At 45.5% G+C, this 15,887-nt stretch overlaps 1 protein-coding gene across 1 annotated transcript in view; it reads right to left on the bottom strand.

Annotated features, from left to right (window-relative positions):
* The window catches only part of HEXA (hexosaminidase subunit alpha), a 162,183-nt gene that overhangs the window by 103,051 nt on the left and 43,245 nt on the right, over nucleotides 1-15,887 (bottom strand). The window contains exon 5 of the mRNA XM_030187644.1: nucleotides 9,331-9,441. Coding sequence (XP_030043504.1) covers nucleotides 9,331-9,441 — 111 coding nt within the window. The remainder of the gene's footprint in view (nucleotides 1-9,330; nucleotides 9,442-15,887) is intronic.

Genomic DNA, 15,887 nt, shown 5'->3' with positions numbered 1-15,887 from the left:
ACAGAAATCAAACAGCAGTCACCCTCTCTATAAAACTTTAACAGTACACCTCATATTAGGAGATATGGACTGCAGACACTCACAGAGCAAAAAAAAAAAAAAAACTGGACTCCCAGAGTGCCCTAAACTATATTCTACCATATGACCACAAATTCATGACAGCCTGGGGGGATTGATGGCAGTGTACACCTAGATTTAATTTATGGGCAAGGCTTGTTGATATCTACTACTACTACTTATCATTTCTAAAGCGCTACTAGACGTACGTAGCACTGTACACTTGAACATGAAGACAGCTAGGGCTGAAAGGCTGAGGAACAAGACCTCAAAGAGTGCCTGTCATTATGCAAGTGACACCTAGTGCCTGGATGGCTTCAGGGATCAGGAAGGTGCACTTGGGACCCATTTTCAAAGCACTTAGACGTACAAAGTTCCACAAGTTATTATGGAACTTTGTAAGTCTAAGTCCTTTGAAAATGAGCCCCTATGTAATTTTGTAAGTCTAAGTGCTTTGAAAATATGCCTCCTAGTGTGTTACCCCAAACCTAGAACTGCCATGCAATGACTGGGCTAAGAATAAAAAAAAAATATTGGTGAAAAAAATCCTAAGTTAGTTGAGAATGAAGCCTCATGTAGCCCAACAGAGACCTGTTTCAATCCCAACACTGCTGGGCCAACCCCCTCCCCCCCCCCCCAAAAAAAAACAACTCAAGACACATGGAAATCTAAGACTCCATATTTACCTACATTTATTGACTGCCCCTTCTAGGGCTCCAAGTAACGTTTGCCAGTAGTTTTCTATTTGTATTGTACAGTATAGAGGAATATTATGCGTACCCAACAATCACAGAATGCATCACAGCTAAGTACCAGTTTTTTCAAACATTTCAACATAAAAATGGGAAGAAATTAACTCGAGGCTTTTTTAGACTTATGACGATACTCGCCAAACGTATATATTTTAAGAAAAGGCAGAGAGATAAACTTGCTAACAGTGTACTTTAGATTTCCTTTACTTACACAAGTACCAAGTAAACAGTTAATGAAAGCATATATACAATTAAAATATATAGAAAAACAACTATTCTAGGCTAGTCTATCTTCATAAATCCAATTCTGGGCTGACCTAACCCTGTGAACCAGATAAAATAAAGAATATCAGAGAAATGTAAGTTCAAAAATGCATTACCACCTCAACCAGAGAACAGGCAAAGAAGTGAAAGGGTCCCAATGTTGCATGTAGTGCAAATTAGAAAAGGAGAAACAAATACAAATTACAAAAATACTGTATCAGATCTACATTCCCAAATCTGAAAGAGGAAAAAAAGATTTCCCACAAAAGAATAAGCAAAAACAGTTTAAAAATCCTCCATACAATTCTGGGGAAATAATACATACATCTTTCCGATGGGGCCGCTGGCCAAGATGGCTGCTTCCAGACGAACTCCAGCAACCCCCAACTGCAGACCCCCAAATTCAGCAACCAGAACTCTATCCCACAACCCTGCCCAAGGTCTTGCCCTCCAGTTTTACCTGGAGGTGTCAGAAGCATTCTTGTTTAAAGGTTGGGGGCACCGGGTGGAGCCATTCGCGACGTGAGCTTGTGCCCCCCAAAATCGGAGTTGCAGTGGCGGTTCAGAAGGAAAGACCGGCGGAGTGAGGCAGCCGGTTCAAGTAGTGACTCTGGGACTGGAAGAGGTGAGGAAAACTTGTCTGGCAGCAGCCAGCGCTGCGGAAGAAACCGGTGCTACAATATTGGGGTGGTGGATGGTGAGGCATCCCACGAGGTACAGCTGCTGCTCTGGGCCCTGAGGCACACGTCTGGATGGAATCTGGCCTGAAAACCACCGGGGTTCTGCTCCATCACCTTGGACAAAGACCACTTTCTGAACTCCACACGAAGTGGACACTACCAGGCTGCTTCTTTGGCTGATCTCCACATGGATTGTGAGCAGTTCTGAGATGGGGGTTTGCTTGTCTGGTCTTTTGACTGAGGAGAGGCACTGGTGTACTGGCGCTGCATAGGGCTAGAGCAGTGTTTCCGTATGGCTGCCCGTGGTTTCAGGAAAGACGCGGAGGAGGATTAAAAATAGGGGGAAAAAGTGCCCCTCCCTCACCAACAGTGGGATCCACCTGGGCGTCGGAAATAGTTGCAGAGGTCCGCCAGGCTGTGGAACAGGCCATGGGAACCCAGCTGCAACAAATTATCGATAAATTGGACCGCATGGAACACCAATTTGCTACTTTCACCAAAGATCTTCAGGAGATTCAACAGCGAGTCAGAAAGGTGGTAACTTCGACTCAGGAATCTTCATTGGAAATCAAGATAAGGTTGCTTCCTTGGAATAGAAGGTTGATGACTTGGAAAATCACTCTCACAGGAACCAACTGAGACTGGCTGGATTGCCAGAATCGGTTCACTATGCAGAATTACATGGTTTCCTGGAAGCCTGGTTCCCTAGAATCTTGCAACATCAAAGTACGGCTGAGTTTTCTCCACTTTGTGGCCATTTACACAAGTTGCAAGTACATTTTAGCTTGCTATATCCGGCTAAGTTGCGGATCCATCACAATGGAACCTTCCAATATTATGATACAGTTGAAGCAGCCCAAGCTTTTGTGGATCAGCTGGAACGAGATAGGATGAGCACATCCAAATGACTTTTGAGACTTACAGTATAACGCCTCTGGGTGTGATTATGAGAATGAGGGGAGTATATTCTGTGTTGCTTCTGTTAGCATTTCTCTCTTTTTTTTTTTTCTTAATAGATTCACAGGCTAAGTCTCTGCTGTCCATGCTGTTATACTTGACTGGGAGGGAGACTGGGAGCCAATAGACTTTTTCCTTTTCATTTTACAAGATGGGGGTCTGCAGTTGGGGGCACGGAAATCATGCACCGTATAGTGCCCTTTAGGAGACGGGAGAGATTGGAGGAGGGGAGGGGAAGGGAGATGGGAAGGGCTGGTATGGGTGGGGACTCTATTGTGAGGGGTGGGAGGCAAGAATAAGGCAGGGAATGCTGGACTATTACATGGGAGTATTTGCAACAGAAAATAGTGTGGTTAGGGTGGTGGGGGTACTGGCTAGGATGCCCTTCTCGCCCTATTAGAGTGGTTATCAACTTTTGTATCATCTGTATAATGCTATCTTGTAATGCTCTTCAAAATGGTGACCTGGAATGCGAGAGGTATTTTTTCCCCGATTAAGCGTCAGAAAATACTTCAAGCACTAAACCAAACAGAAGGTATCCATTGCCCTCCTCCAAGAAACGCATCTAGATGCAAGGAAACATCAAAAACTTTGTCGCTACTGGGCCGGTTCTTAGTTTGAATCTCCAACATGGGCCAGAAAGGCATGTGTCAATATATTAGTTCGGAAAGAGATCCAGCTCGTTTCTCACAAAATTATTCATGATGATGCTGAGCGATTTTTGTTGGTTCATGTAACTGTTGAATGCCAACCACTGCTCCTTTGTAATGTTTATGCAACTAATACTTACAGTAAAGCCTTCTACAAGAAGATTCTTCATCATCTTCAAAGTTTTGATGGGGTTCCTTTTTTAGTAGGAGGGGACATTAATGAAGTGGGGGATCCAAGGCTAGAGAGATCTCATGGGACAGTGAGTGGATCCTATCATGACTCCCAGGGTATTTCAATGTTAAGTGAAGTCCTGGATTTGGTGGATGTTTGGCACACCTTGCACCCAGCAGACCTTGACTATACTCACTTGTCTCAGGCGCACGCCATCATGTCCAGGATTGATTACATTTTAATTTCTCGCTATTTACAATAATACAGGCAGTGGAGATTGGACCCATTAAAATCTCGGATTATGCTATGATATCTGCCTGCATGGAGTGCCCTGGGGCATCCCCACGACACTAATCAGTGGAAGTTCCCTGTTCAGCTTTATGGGGATGGGAGATTTTTAAACTTTATTTCACAGAAATATCAGGTATTTAAGGAAGCGAATGCTGCCCATGTGGATAATCCTATTTTATATTGCGATACTGCTAAGGCAGTGCTTAGGGGAGAGATTATAGCTTATGTTAGTCATCAAAAGAAGGTCAGACAGGGAGCTGCTCCAGTTGGAACGAGAGGTTACACATCTGCAACGTCTTAATGGGATACACCATAATGTACAGATTAAAACTCAGCTTTTAGAATTGCAACATACTCTAAATGAATTAATTCATCACAATACCCGAAAATCACATAGATAAGAGTGGTAGATTGCTAGCCCACTTGGCTCATCCCCATCAGGGTCCATTTAAGTTTGATGCTCTGTACTCCTCCACCGGGGTTTTGGAAAAATAAGGATATTCACATCAACCGCACCATGAGAGACTAGTATGCCCACCTGTTCTTGTCCCCTGATCCTCCTCCATTGGAAAGCTCTACGTATCTTTCTGGTTTGGATCTTTCACGGTTGGATCCAGACAGTTTGGCTATATTAAATGCTCCTTTTGAGGCAGAGGAGGTATCTTGGGCTATACAAAGGGGATCCTTCAGTAAGACTCCTGGACCCGAAAGCTACAGAGAATTCTATAAGATGCTGAGAGGGGAGGTGGTACCCCCACTGACTTCTATGTTTAATACTATAGTAGGAGAGGGACGGCTGCCTGAATCCCTGCGGCTAGCCCAGTCGTTTTGCCGAAACCAGGTCGATATCCACAGAAACCGGAATCATATCGATCGAAATCGTTGCTCAATTATGAAGCTAAGTTATTTGCAAGGTTTTGGCAAACCGTCTATCTCGTATAACTCCTGATATGATTGAGGACTCTCAAGTGGGTTTTGTGCAAGGCCACAACATTACTAAGGATATGAGAAAGATTCTTACTATTCTAGAGCTGGCAGCCGTCAAGATGTTCCCTCAGTGCTGATCAGTTTTGATGCTGAAAAGGCCTTTGACAGGGTGGTGTGGGGCTTTTTATTTGGGGTATTGGATGCTTACGGCATACAGGGTTTTTTTTCAGGAAGCGATTCAGGCTTTGTATTTTCTTCCTCAAGCTCAAGTGTGGGTGAATGGACTGCTTTCCTCCCAAATTTTCAATATATCGTGGTACCAGACAAGGTTGCCCGCTCTCACCACTTTTGTTTGTCCTTACTCCGGTTCCCCTCCCACGTGACATTCAGAGGAATCCAGACATACAAGGCTTTCAATTAGGTACAGATACTTTTAAAATAGAATTGCTGATGATTTGTTGGTTCATGTGATTAATTCCCAAGTATCAATAGGGGCTTTGTTAGAATGGATAACTGAATTTGGGGATTTTTCAGGCTTTAAGTTAAATCTCAATAAATCAGAGGTGTTGCAAAAGGCAGAGGAAAAGGGTGGGGTTTGGCAGGGACATTATCCGTTGAAATGGACCAGTGAATCTTTTTGCTATTTGGGGGTGTTATTGGCTATGAAAACTTCGAGACTATATCGTTTGAACATTGATAGATTGTTAAAAGACACCAAGCTTCATTTCAAGAAATGGAGCCATTTACCTTTATCTTTAATGGGAAGGATAAATCAATAATTACTTTTCCTCACTGGCTCTATGTTTGGCAAGTTTTACCACTGTGCCTTGTGCGGAAAGATCTCCAGCAGTTAAATAGAATGTGTAGGAAATTTTTGTGAGGGAGAAAGAAATCGAAAATGCGTCTACAATATCTTTATGATTCCTGACCGCAAGGAGGTTTAGGTTTACCTTGCCTTGGGCGCTATTAGTCAGGCTTGTCTTCTGCGGCACCTTTGGGATTGGTTGTTAGGTACTGAGTTTACTCCTACGCAATGGGAAAGGGAATTGTTTACACCTTGGCATTTGACTTTTCTTTTGCATGTCCAGACAATCTGCTTTGCTCTTGTCATAGAAGTGTACTGCTGCAGCCACTGAGAGGCATTTGGTAGGCTCTTTTGAATTGTTGGAATCAGAACCCAAATGTTAGTGATTTATTGCCATGTAGGGGTAATGCTGATTTTCCACCAGGGCTGAAGTCCGGACAGTTTAAGATATGGTCAGACATCGGCATTGTTTTGATTGAGCATTTTCTCAATGGGGAAGGTGTTTTTTTATTCTTTTCAGGATTTACAGCAGAGGCTTTCCCTAACTCACACAGATTATTTTGCTTATCAGCAGCTGCACCACTATTATACTACCTTAGATCTCGGGGCTCTGCATACAAGGCTGGGTCAGAAAATTTCAGTTTTTTGCAAGGAGATGTTTTTGGCCAGGTTTCTGTATCAGGTTTACACAGAGCTTTGCTTTCTCTTCTCCCTCTCTGGGAGTATGGTCCGCTTAAGCAGGCTTGGAGTAGGGACCTTGGGTACAAATTGAAGGGGGTGGATTTTCAAAAACTGATTACAGTTATTCCAAAGCAGATTGTAAATGCTGAACTTCAGGAGAGTCAATACCAAATACTCCACAGGGCATATATATCACAATATCAGTATGCTAGAGTAGGTTGGGTGCCTGCTGGTCAATGCCCCAAATGTCAGCGGGGGGACAATACTTTTTTTATGCCTTTTGGCAATGTAGTGGAATTCAAGCATTTTGGAGGTCACTTCATTGATAGTTAAGGGATTCCTTTTGGTCACCATGTAGTCTTTTCCTGGAAGGGAGTCTTGCTGAATAAATGGGAGGCATATGAGATCTCGGAAAAAAATTCAAGCTTATGCAGTGGGAAAGAAGTGCATACTTACGCACTGGATGCAGGAGGAGCCTCCCTCTTTTTGGTACTGGAGAAACAGATTGTTTGCCTTTATGTTATGGGAGGCAAGGGCTGTTAGGAATTCCTCAAAGGGGAGAAGGGTTTTCATGTCTGTCTGGAATTGTTACTTGCAAACTACCTCCCATAAAGCAAGAAGTGCAGTATTGAACAGGTCTCAGAGTATTTCCTAAGTTGGTACTGTTATATTAGGGGCTGTTTTGGGATTCTCTGCATGGGTAGGGGAGGGTGGATTTGGAATACTGGACGTTATCCTTTCAAAGATGGCTTAGGGTCACAAAAGTCCAGATGACGGGTCATCTCAGTGTATGTTTAAGTTATGGGTAAAGTAGGGTTGGGGGAGGGGTGTGATCTTGTATACAGCCGTTAAATTTGAAAGGAATGTAGGGTAATGAGGAAGAGGAGGGTGCAGGAGTCTTCTCACAAAACAAAAATGGGGATCATGTTTTTGTTTATTATTCTGTTATGCTTGAGTGCTGTCATGTAACTACTTCATATTTTTGTCTAGACTTGTTGTTTTGTTGTTAGATGTTGGCTATGGTTGATCCTGAACAAAAATCATTAAACCTTTAAGAATACATATAACTATAGCAGCAAAAATGTGTCAAAAGAGTGTTGTTTGCTGGGCTATAGAAATGATAAGTAGTAGTAGTTATTTCATATGAATACACAAAAACATTGTTACAAAGAAAGTGATTGTACATATCTTATGAAGTGATAATTATACTTGTTTGTTAGACTATTTCTATGCAAGATGCAATTTAATCTGACCAGAGGCACTATCAAATATTACCAGTGCTTTTTTTGTAGAAAAAAAAGGTGCCGGTACTCAATGTGGGCAGAGTCACCACATATGACTCCACCCCTATTATAGCCACACCCACATTCACCACACCCCTTATACCAGCCATAGCGCATATAAGCAGACATCATTGAAAATATTATACTAGTATAGGAGAAAAAAATAACGTGATTTTTTTTCATTATAAATAATTTCTGTAAGCTGTTACAGCTCTAGTATACCCAGTGCAAGATAAGACAGCAGATGTAAATTCTCAAATTGGACATATTCCAGACACTAAAATGAAAATAAAATGATTTTTTCTACCTTTGTTGTCTGGTGACTTTGTTTTTCTGATCATGCTGGCTCAGTATCTGATTCTGCTGCTATCTGTCCTCTTAACTCCGTTTCCAGGGCTTTCTTTCCATTTATTTCTTTACTTTCCTCCTTTCTTCATTTCTTGCCCTACATCCGTAAGTAAAAGCTGGGTCCTCCGCAGACTTGACTGTCCAGTGGATCCAGCTTCTGCCTATTTTCTACATCCATATGCAGTTTTTCTCCTCTTCCTTTTCCCTCATCTCATCTCCTTCCTCACTCTTCCCTCACCTCCATCCATGTCCAGCATTTCTTCTCTCTCCCTTCCCTCTCCTCCATCCACCCAGGTCTAGCAGCCCTCCTCTCCCCTGCCCTGCATCCACCCATGTCCAGCAACCCCCCACGTCCCCCCTGCCATCCACCCATGTCCAGCGACCCTCCTGTCCCCCCTGCCCTCCACCCATGTCAAGGAACCCCCCGTCCCCCCTGCCATCCACCCATGTCCAGCGAGTCTCTCTTCCCCCTGCCATGCACCCATGTCCAGCGACTCTCCTGTCCCCCCTGCCATCCACCCATGTCCAGCAACCCCCCCCGTCCCCCCTGCCATCCACCCATGTCCAGCGATTCTCTCTTCCCCCTGCCATGCACCCATGTCCAGCGACCCTCCTGTCCCCCCTGCCCTCCCCTGTCATCCACCCATGTCCAGCAACCCCGTCCCCCCTGCCCTCCACCCATGTCCAGTGACCTCCCGTCCCCCCTGCCCTCCACCCATGTCCAACGATTCTCTCTTCCCCCTGCCATGCACCCACGTCCAGCGACCCTCCTGTCCCCCCCTGCCCTCCACCCATGTCCAGTGACTCTCCTCGTTTCCCTGCTCCCCCTCGCTCCAGCCACCCACACCCATCTGAGCCCCCCTCCCCGACCCAGTCCCCACCTGCCTACCAGCTCCGTGCCGACGACCCTCTTCTCCTGCAACCCGGCACCATGACCCAGCCTTTAAAAAAATCTACGAAGCGGTGCCTCACGTCTGCCTGTAAAAGAAGAAAAATTGCCTCGTCGGCCAGCCTTCCCTCACTGTGGTGCTCTGACGTAACTTCCTATTTCCGCAAGGGCGGAACACAGTGAGGGAAGGCCGGCCGATGAGGCGATTTTTCTTCTTTTACAGGCAGACGGCGAGGCACCGCTCCGTCGCTTCGTAGATTTTTTTAAAGGCTGGGTCACGGTGCCGGGTGGCAGGAGAAGAGGGTCATCGGCACGGAGCTAGTAGGCAGGTGGGGACTGGGTCGGGGAGGGGACCTACAAAAAAAAGGTGCCAGTACACCGTACCGGCACAAAATAAGCACTGAATATTACTAAAACCTTGTAGTTCTCTCTTCTGCAACTTGCAGCTCCTTCAACTGACCACTTTATGTACAAGCTGCCATGCACATTTCTTAACATGTGAGCAAGAAAGAGAAGGCAAATATGAAAGACAAGCTCACCGGTGACAGTGAGTCAGAGAAAAAGACAGGCTTACCAGAGTCTCGAGAATAGTTTTAATGGGCAGGTAATGTCGGGATGTGTCCAGCAGCAATCCGCGATGAGCAAAGCGAGGATAATCCGTGATCTCTGTCTTGTTTATTAAGTACTGCACAAAACAAGATAAATCCACAAACTGACAAATCTCAAGTACATCAAGCCCCCTTCTTCTGTACTTAGAAATGCATAGCAAACCATGAGCAGTCATTTCAAAATAGGGGTAGATGCAAGGAGGTTGGATGAAAACAGGAGACAGAATGACATCAAAAAGTTGAAACCAATTAGGTTAGTTTGTGTTTCCCCGTCCCCCCCACGCAACCATCATCCCACTACACTCAAAACAAAGCAAACAAACTTATGAGCTGCTACATTCACATTATCGTTCTTTACTGTGAAACATGCCAGCTTGTGCAGCATATAGATGTACACAGAGAAAATAACACAACAGAATTTTTCATATGTAGAGTTGAAATTTCTTATAAATCATATTCAGCATGTCATTTGGAGGGAGTGGTTATAGGGATACTCTAGCATGTGTTATATTTGTGTAGATTTTTTCTCTCCTGGTATAGGGCCACTAAAACAGACATGTTATGAGCAGTGGCGTAGCCAGACTGCCAATTTTGGATGGGCCTGAACCCAAAGTGGGTGGGCACAACATTTTCTCTCTACCCCCCTCCCCCAGCAAAATTTAGTCACGCTAATCAGATGCATTTGTCACAAAGGGTAAAGTGCTGCTTTTCAGTGCATCAGATTTTAGAAAATTTATTTAATAGCCTAACACCCTTTTCAGTGAGCTTTCAGAGGCCAAAACCTCCTGCCTCAGGTCAGTATAATGCTGTTACGGTATCCTTGCCTGACCTAAGGAAGGAAGTATTGGTCTCTGAAACTTCATTAACACAGGTACCATATTACTTTATCCTAAATCAAAAATAAAATTATTTTCTTTACCTTTCATGTATGGCCATTTACGTTTTCTCATTGTGTCGCTCCCAGTCTCTAGATTCTGCTTTCCTTCGTATTCGCTTAACTCTTCTGCCAGGTTTTCCTGGCCATTTGTCATTTTTCTCTCCTTTTTCTTTGCTTTCTTCAATATTTTTCTGCCTCTCTCTCTGTCCTGATTTAATTCATTCTTACTATCCATTCTTTAATTTCCTTCATTTACTTATGGCTTGTCATCTTTTTCTCACCCTTGTTCTCCCCATGCCCCTTCCTCTTATTCTCCAGTCTTTCACTACTCCCCTTTTCCATCCAGCAGCTCTCCTCTTTCTCTCCCCATCCTTCCAGTAGTCTCCCCTCTTTCTTTCTGCATCCTTTCGTCCACTGTCACCTCTTTCTCCCTACCCTTCCATCCAGCGTCTTCCCTCTTTCTCTCCCCATCCTTCCATCCATCTACCCTCTCTCCTGATCCTTCCATCTAATGTCTCTCTCTCCCTCTTTCTAACCAGTGTCTCTGTATCTCTGTACCCTTTTCTGTTCAGTGTCCCTTCTCTCTCCACATCCTTCCAATCTCTCCCCTTTCGCTCTGCATCCTTTCATCCATCTCCCCTCTTTCTCTCCCCATCCTTCCATCCAGAGTCTCTCTCCCCATCCATCCGTTTTCCCTCTTTCTCTCCCCATCCTTCCATCTGTTTCCCTCTTTCTCTGCCATCCTTCCATCTGTTTTCCCTTTTTTCTCCCCATCCTTCCATGTTTTCCCTCTTTCTCCCCATCCTTCCATGTTTTCCCCCATTCTCTGCCATCCTTCCATCTGTTTTCCCTTTCTCTGCCATCCTTCCATCTGTTTTCCCTCTTTCTCCCCATCCTTCCATCTGTTTTCCCTCTTTCTCCCCATCCTTCCATCTGTTTTCCTTCTTTCTCTGCCACCCTTCCATCTGTTTTCCCTCTTTTCTCCCCATCCCTCCATCTGTTTTCCCTCTTTTCTCCCCATCCCTCCATCTGTTTTCCCTCTTTCTCCCCATCCTTCCATGTTTTCCCTCTTTCTCCCCATCCTTCCATGTTTTCCCTCTTTTCTCTTTTCCTCGAGGCCCGCCCGGCATGCCAGCCCCAGCTCCCATTGCCGGCCACTGCTGCTTTTCCTATTGAGCAGCAGGGCCGGCGCTACAAAAAGAAGAAGCGCTAACGCTAAGGACAAGAAATGTTTTAAAAAAAAGCGCGGCACCGGCAGGCACTGTGTAGGCAGCCTTGAGGCATTGGCTGCTGGCTCGCAGGCTCCTCCCGTCTCTGACGTTACTGCCCCTGCGTCGCTCCAGGGGCAGTGACGTAGGAGACAGGAGGAGCCTGCGAGCCAGCAGCCAATGCCTCAAGGCTGCCTACACAGTGCCTGCCGGTGCCGCGCTTTTTTTTTTTTTTTTTTTAACATTTCTCGTCCTTAGCGTTAGCGCTTCTTCTTTTTGTAGCGCCGGCCCTGCTGCTCAACAGGAAAAGCAGCAGTGGCCGGCAATGGGAGCTGGGGCTGGCGCTGGGCGGGCCTGGGCTGAAATTGGGTGGGCCTGGGCCCAGCCAGGCCCACCCGTAGCTACGCCCCTGGTTATGAGAATCAGGTGCTCAACATTTAGAGTTTATATCTATTTATTTATTTATAACATTTATATCCAAGTAACATAGTAACATAGTAGATGACGGCAGATAAAGACCTGCATGGTCCATCCAGTCTGCCCATGACAAACTCATATGTGTATACCTTACCTTGAATTTGTACCTGTCCTTTTCAGGGCACAGACCATATAAGTCTGCCCAGCAGTATTTCCCGCCTCCCAACCACCAGTCCCGCCTCCCATCACCGGCTCTGGTACAGACCGTATAAGTCTGCCCTCCCCTATCCTCGCCTCACAACCACCACCCCCTCTTCCCCCAACTGCTCCGCCACCCAATTTCACCTAAGTCTCAAATGTGTACAAACAACAGTAATAATAAGGGCAAGTCTCGTCACAAAATATGGTCAGCAAGGAAGGAAAAAGAAATTAAAACGGGGGACAAGACCTCAGAAAGGGTGACTCCGAGCAAACAGCTGAAATGTTCAAAAAGGAGACTTCACCAGTAATTCTTTAATCATTGGTCTAAAAAAACCCCGGTCCTTCCAATCTGTCATTTATTTTTATTTGTTTTTTTTGCAATTCACTCCATCGTACTTTAAATAGTATCTTCAAAACTTGAAAGAAAGTGGAAAGAGAAAAACCACTTAACTGGCTACAGCGTCCAGGAAAAACATTCACACCCAACGGACCCGTTTCACCTAAGGGCTTCTTCAGGGGTTAAGAACGCCACTTCACGTTAAAGGTTCCTAGCTCAACGTGAAGCAGCGTCCTTAACCCCTGAAGAAGCCCTTAGGTGAAACGGGTCCGTTGGGTCTGGATGCTTTTCCTGGACGCTGTAGCCAGTTAAGTGCATTAAGTACATAAGTAATGCCATACTAGGAAAAGACCAAGGGTCCATCGAGCCCAGCATCCTGTCCACGACAGCGGCCAATCCAGGCCAAGGGCACCTGGCAAGCTTCCCAAACTTACAAACATTCTATACGTTATTCCCGGAATTGTGAATTTTTCCCAAGTCCATTTAGTAGCGGTTTATGGACTTGTCCTTTAGGAAACCGTCCAACCCCTTTTTAAATTCTGCTAAGCTAACCGCCTTCACCACTTTCTCCGGCAACGAATTCCAGAGTTTAATTATACGTTGGGTGAAGAAACATTTTCTCCGATTTGTTTTAAATTTACTACACTGTAGTTTCATCGCATGCCCCCTAGTCCTAGTATTTTTGGAAAGCGTGAACAGACGCTTCACATCCACCTGTTCCACTCCACTCATTATTTTATATACCTCTATCATGTCTCCCCTCAGCCGTCTCTTCTCCAAGCTGAATAGCCCTAGCCTCCTTAATCTTTCTTCATAGGGAAGTCGTCCCATCCCCACTATCATTTTAGTTACCACTTTCTTTCAAGTTTTGAAGATACTATTTAAGTACGATGAAGTGAATTGCAAAAAAATAAAATAAAAATAAAAATAAATGACAGATTGGAAGGACTGAGGGTTAAGACCAATGATTAAAGAATTACTGGTGAAGTCTCCTTTTTGAACATTTCAGCTGTTTGATGGGAGTCACCCTTTCTGAGGTCTTTTCCCCCGTTTTCTTTTCTTTTTCCTTCCTTGCTGACCATATTTTGTGACTAGATTCGTCCTTATTATTACTGTTGTTTGTAACATTTATATCCCACATAAAATATGAATTAGGTTGAAACCTGAGAGCATTTAACATCTTTTTGTTTTTCCTGTGACAAGATCAAAAGAAAAAGATGGCATGTGGGAACTTGCTCCTTTTGTTTTGTGGATTTCAGTGGTATATTATAAAAATGCACTTGATATTTTTTATGGGAAAATTAGGTTCTTACCTTGGTAATTTTCTTTCCTTTAGTCATAGCAGATGAATCCATTACGAGTGGGTTGTGTCCATCAACCAGCAGGGGGAGATAGAGAACACTGAAAAACCATAGTGCCTCATGGCCAGCTAGATCCATCTGCCTCTTCAGTATTTGAAGCTTCCAAAGCAGTGTTACACTGCAAAAGCATAATAACATGAACTTTCTTCACAGCGCATGAACGCCCCCAAAACTGGAGCTATAATTCAAAGGCGGGAATGAACTCATCCTCCTGTAACTGAACAGAAATCCTGAAGACTGTTTTCTAACTTCTCCCAATGAGGGAACATATCTACATGAAAAACTGAACATAAAAGTAACATGAATTGCATAATGAACCACTGAGGGAGGGCTCATGGATTCATCTGCTATGACTAAAGGAAAGAAAATTACCAAGGTAAGAACCTAATTTTCCCTTCCTTGTCATCAAGCAGATGAATCCATTACAAGTGGGATGTATCAAAGCAATCCCTAGATAGGGTGGGAACAAGCCACACCACGCGCCAGCACTTGTGCTCCAAAATGCGCGTCCCTCCTGGCAGCCACATCCAGCCTGTAATGTCGGGCAAATGAGAGCTTAGAAGCCCAAGAAGCTGCACTACATATTTCTTGAAGAGAGAGTGCTCCAGTTTCAGCCCAAGAGGAAATCGCTCTTGTGGAATGTGCCTTAAAGGCTTCAGGCAGAGGCCAGCCAGATAGCAGATATGCTGAAAAGATAGCTTCTTTGAGCCAACGGGCTATAGTGGCCTTAGACACGGGAGACCCTCTGCGTGGACCTGACAAAAGAACAAAAAGATGGTCAGAGGTCCTGAAGGCATTTGACATGCGCAGATATTGCAACAGAGCCCTTCGCATCCAGAAGGTGAAACTGCCCATAGGCTTCTGGAAACTCCTCTTTAGAAAAGGAGGGCAGGAAAATAGGCTGGGTTAGGTGAAACGCTGAACCACCTTAGGCATGAAGGAAGGCACCGTACGTACCATTACTCCGGACTCTGAGAATTGCAGAAATGGGTCTCGACACGACAACGCCTGGAGCTCAGATACCCGTCTCGCCGATGTCACGGCCACCAAAAAGACCGTCTTTAAGGTCACATCCTTCTCCAAAGCTCACCTCAGCGGCTCGAAGGGCGAACACTGAAGGGCCTTTAAAACTAACCCCAGGTTCCAGGCCGGACACGGAGCCCGCACGGGAGGACGGAGCCGAAGCACCCCTCTAAGAAACCGTGTCACATCCGGGCAAGCAGCCAGAGAGAGGCCAGCGACTTTCCCTCGAAAACATGCTAAGGCTGCCACTTGAACACGCAGGGAATGATAGGCCAAGCCTTTTTGTAAACCATCCTGCAAAAAGTCAAGTATCGGCGAGACAGAAGCCTGCATGGGTGTAATCGCTTTAGAAGCACACCAAGCCTCAAATTGGCGCCAAATCCTGGCATAAACCACGGAAGTGGAACACTTGCGGGCCTGTAGGAGAGTGGAAATGACTTTACTGGAATATCCCTTGTCTCTCAATTGCGCCCTCTCAATAGCCATGCGTAAGACCAAAGCAGCAGGGGTCCTCCATGGTCACCGGGCCCTGTGACAACAGGTTCAGTACCAGAGGTAATGGCAGGGGATCCTCTACCAGCATCCGCCGGAGGTCCGCATACCACGGCCTCCTGGGCAAATCCAGGGCAATGAGAAACACCTCTCCTTGGTGGAGCCGAATCCGCAGGAGTACTCGCCCTATCAAGGGCCATGGAGGGAACACATACAGGAGGCCCTGAGGCCAGGGTTGAGCCAAGGCATCCAACCCTGCCGAGCGAGGATCTCTCCGTCTGCTGTAGAAGCACGGGACTTTGGCATTTGTGCTTGACACCATAAGATCCATTACGGGCTTTCCCCATTTGGCACATATCTGCAGGAATACTTCGTCTGCAAGTTCCCACTCCGCTGGGTCGATCCGATTCCTGTTCTGATCATCGGCTTGCATGTTGCTCTGACCTGCAATATGAGCTGCTGACAGAAACTGCAGATGAAGCTCGGCCCAGTGGCAAATCTGCGCGGCCTGCACTGCTAGTGCTATGCACCGAATGCCTCCTTGGCGATTTATGTAGGCCACTGCTGTCGTGTTGTCCGACAGAACTCTGACAGCCAATCCTTCCAG

This window comes from Microcaecilia unicolor, chromosome 1, assembly GCF_901765095.1.
Source record: "Microcaecilia unicolor chromosome 1, aMicUni1.1, whole genome shotgun sequence".
Lineage (NCBI taxonomy): Eukaryota > Metazoa > Chordata > Amphibia > Gymnophiona > Siphonopidae > Microcaecilia > Microcaecilia unicolor.
Note: the sequence above shows the minus strand (reverse complement) of the source record. Positions and strands in the feature narration are given on the sequence as shown.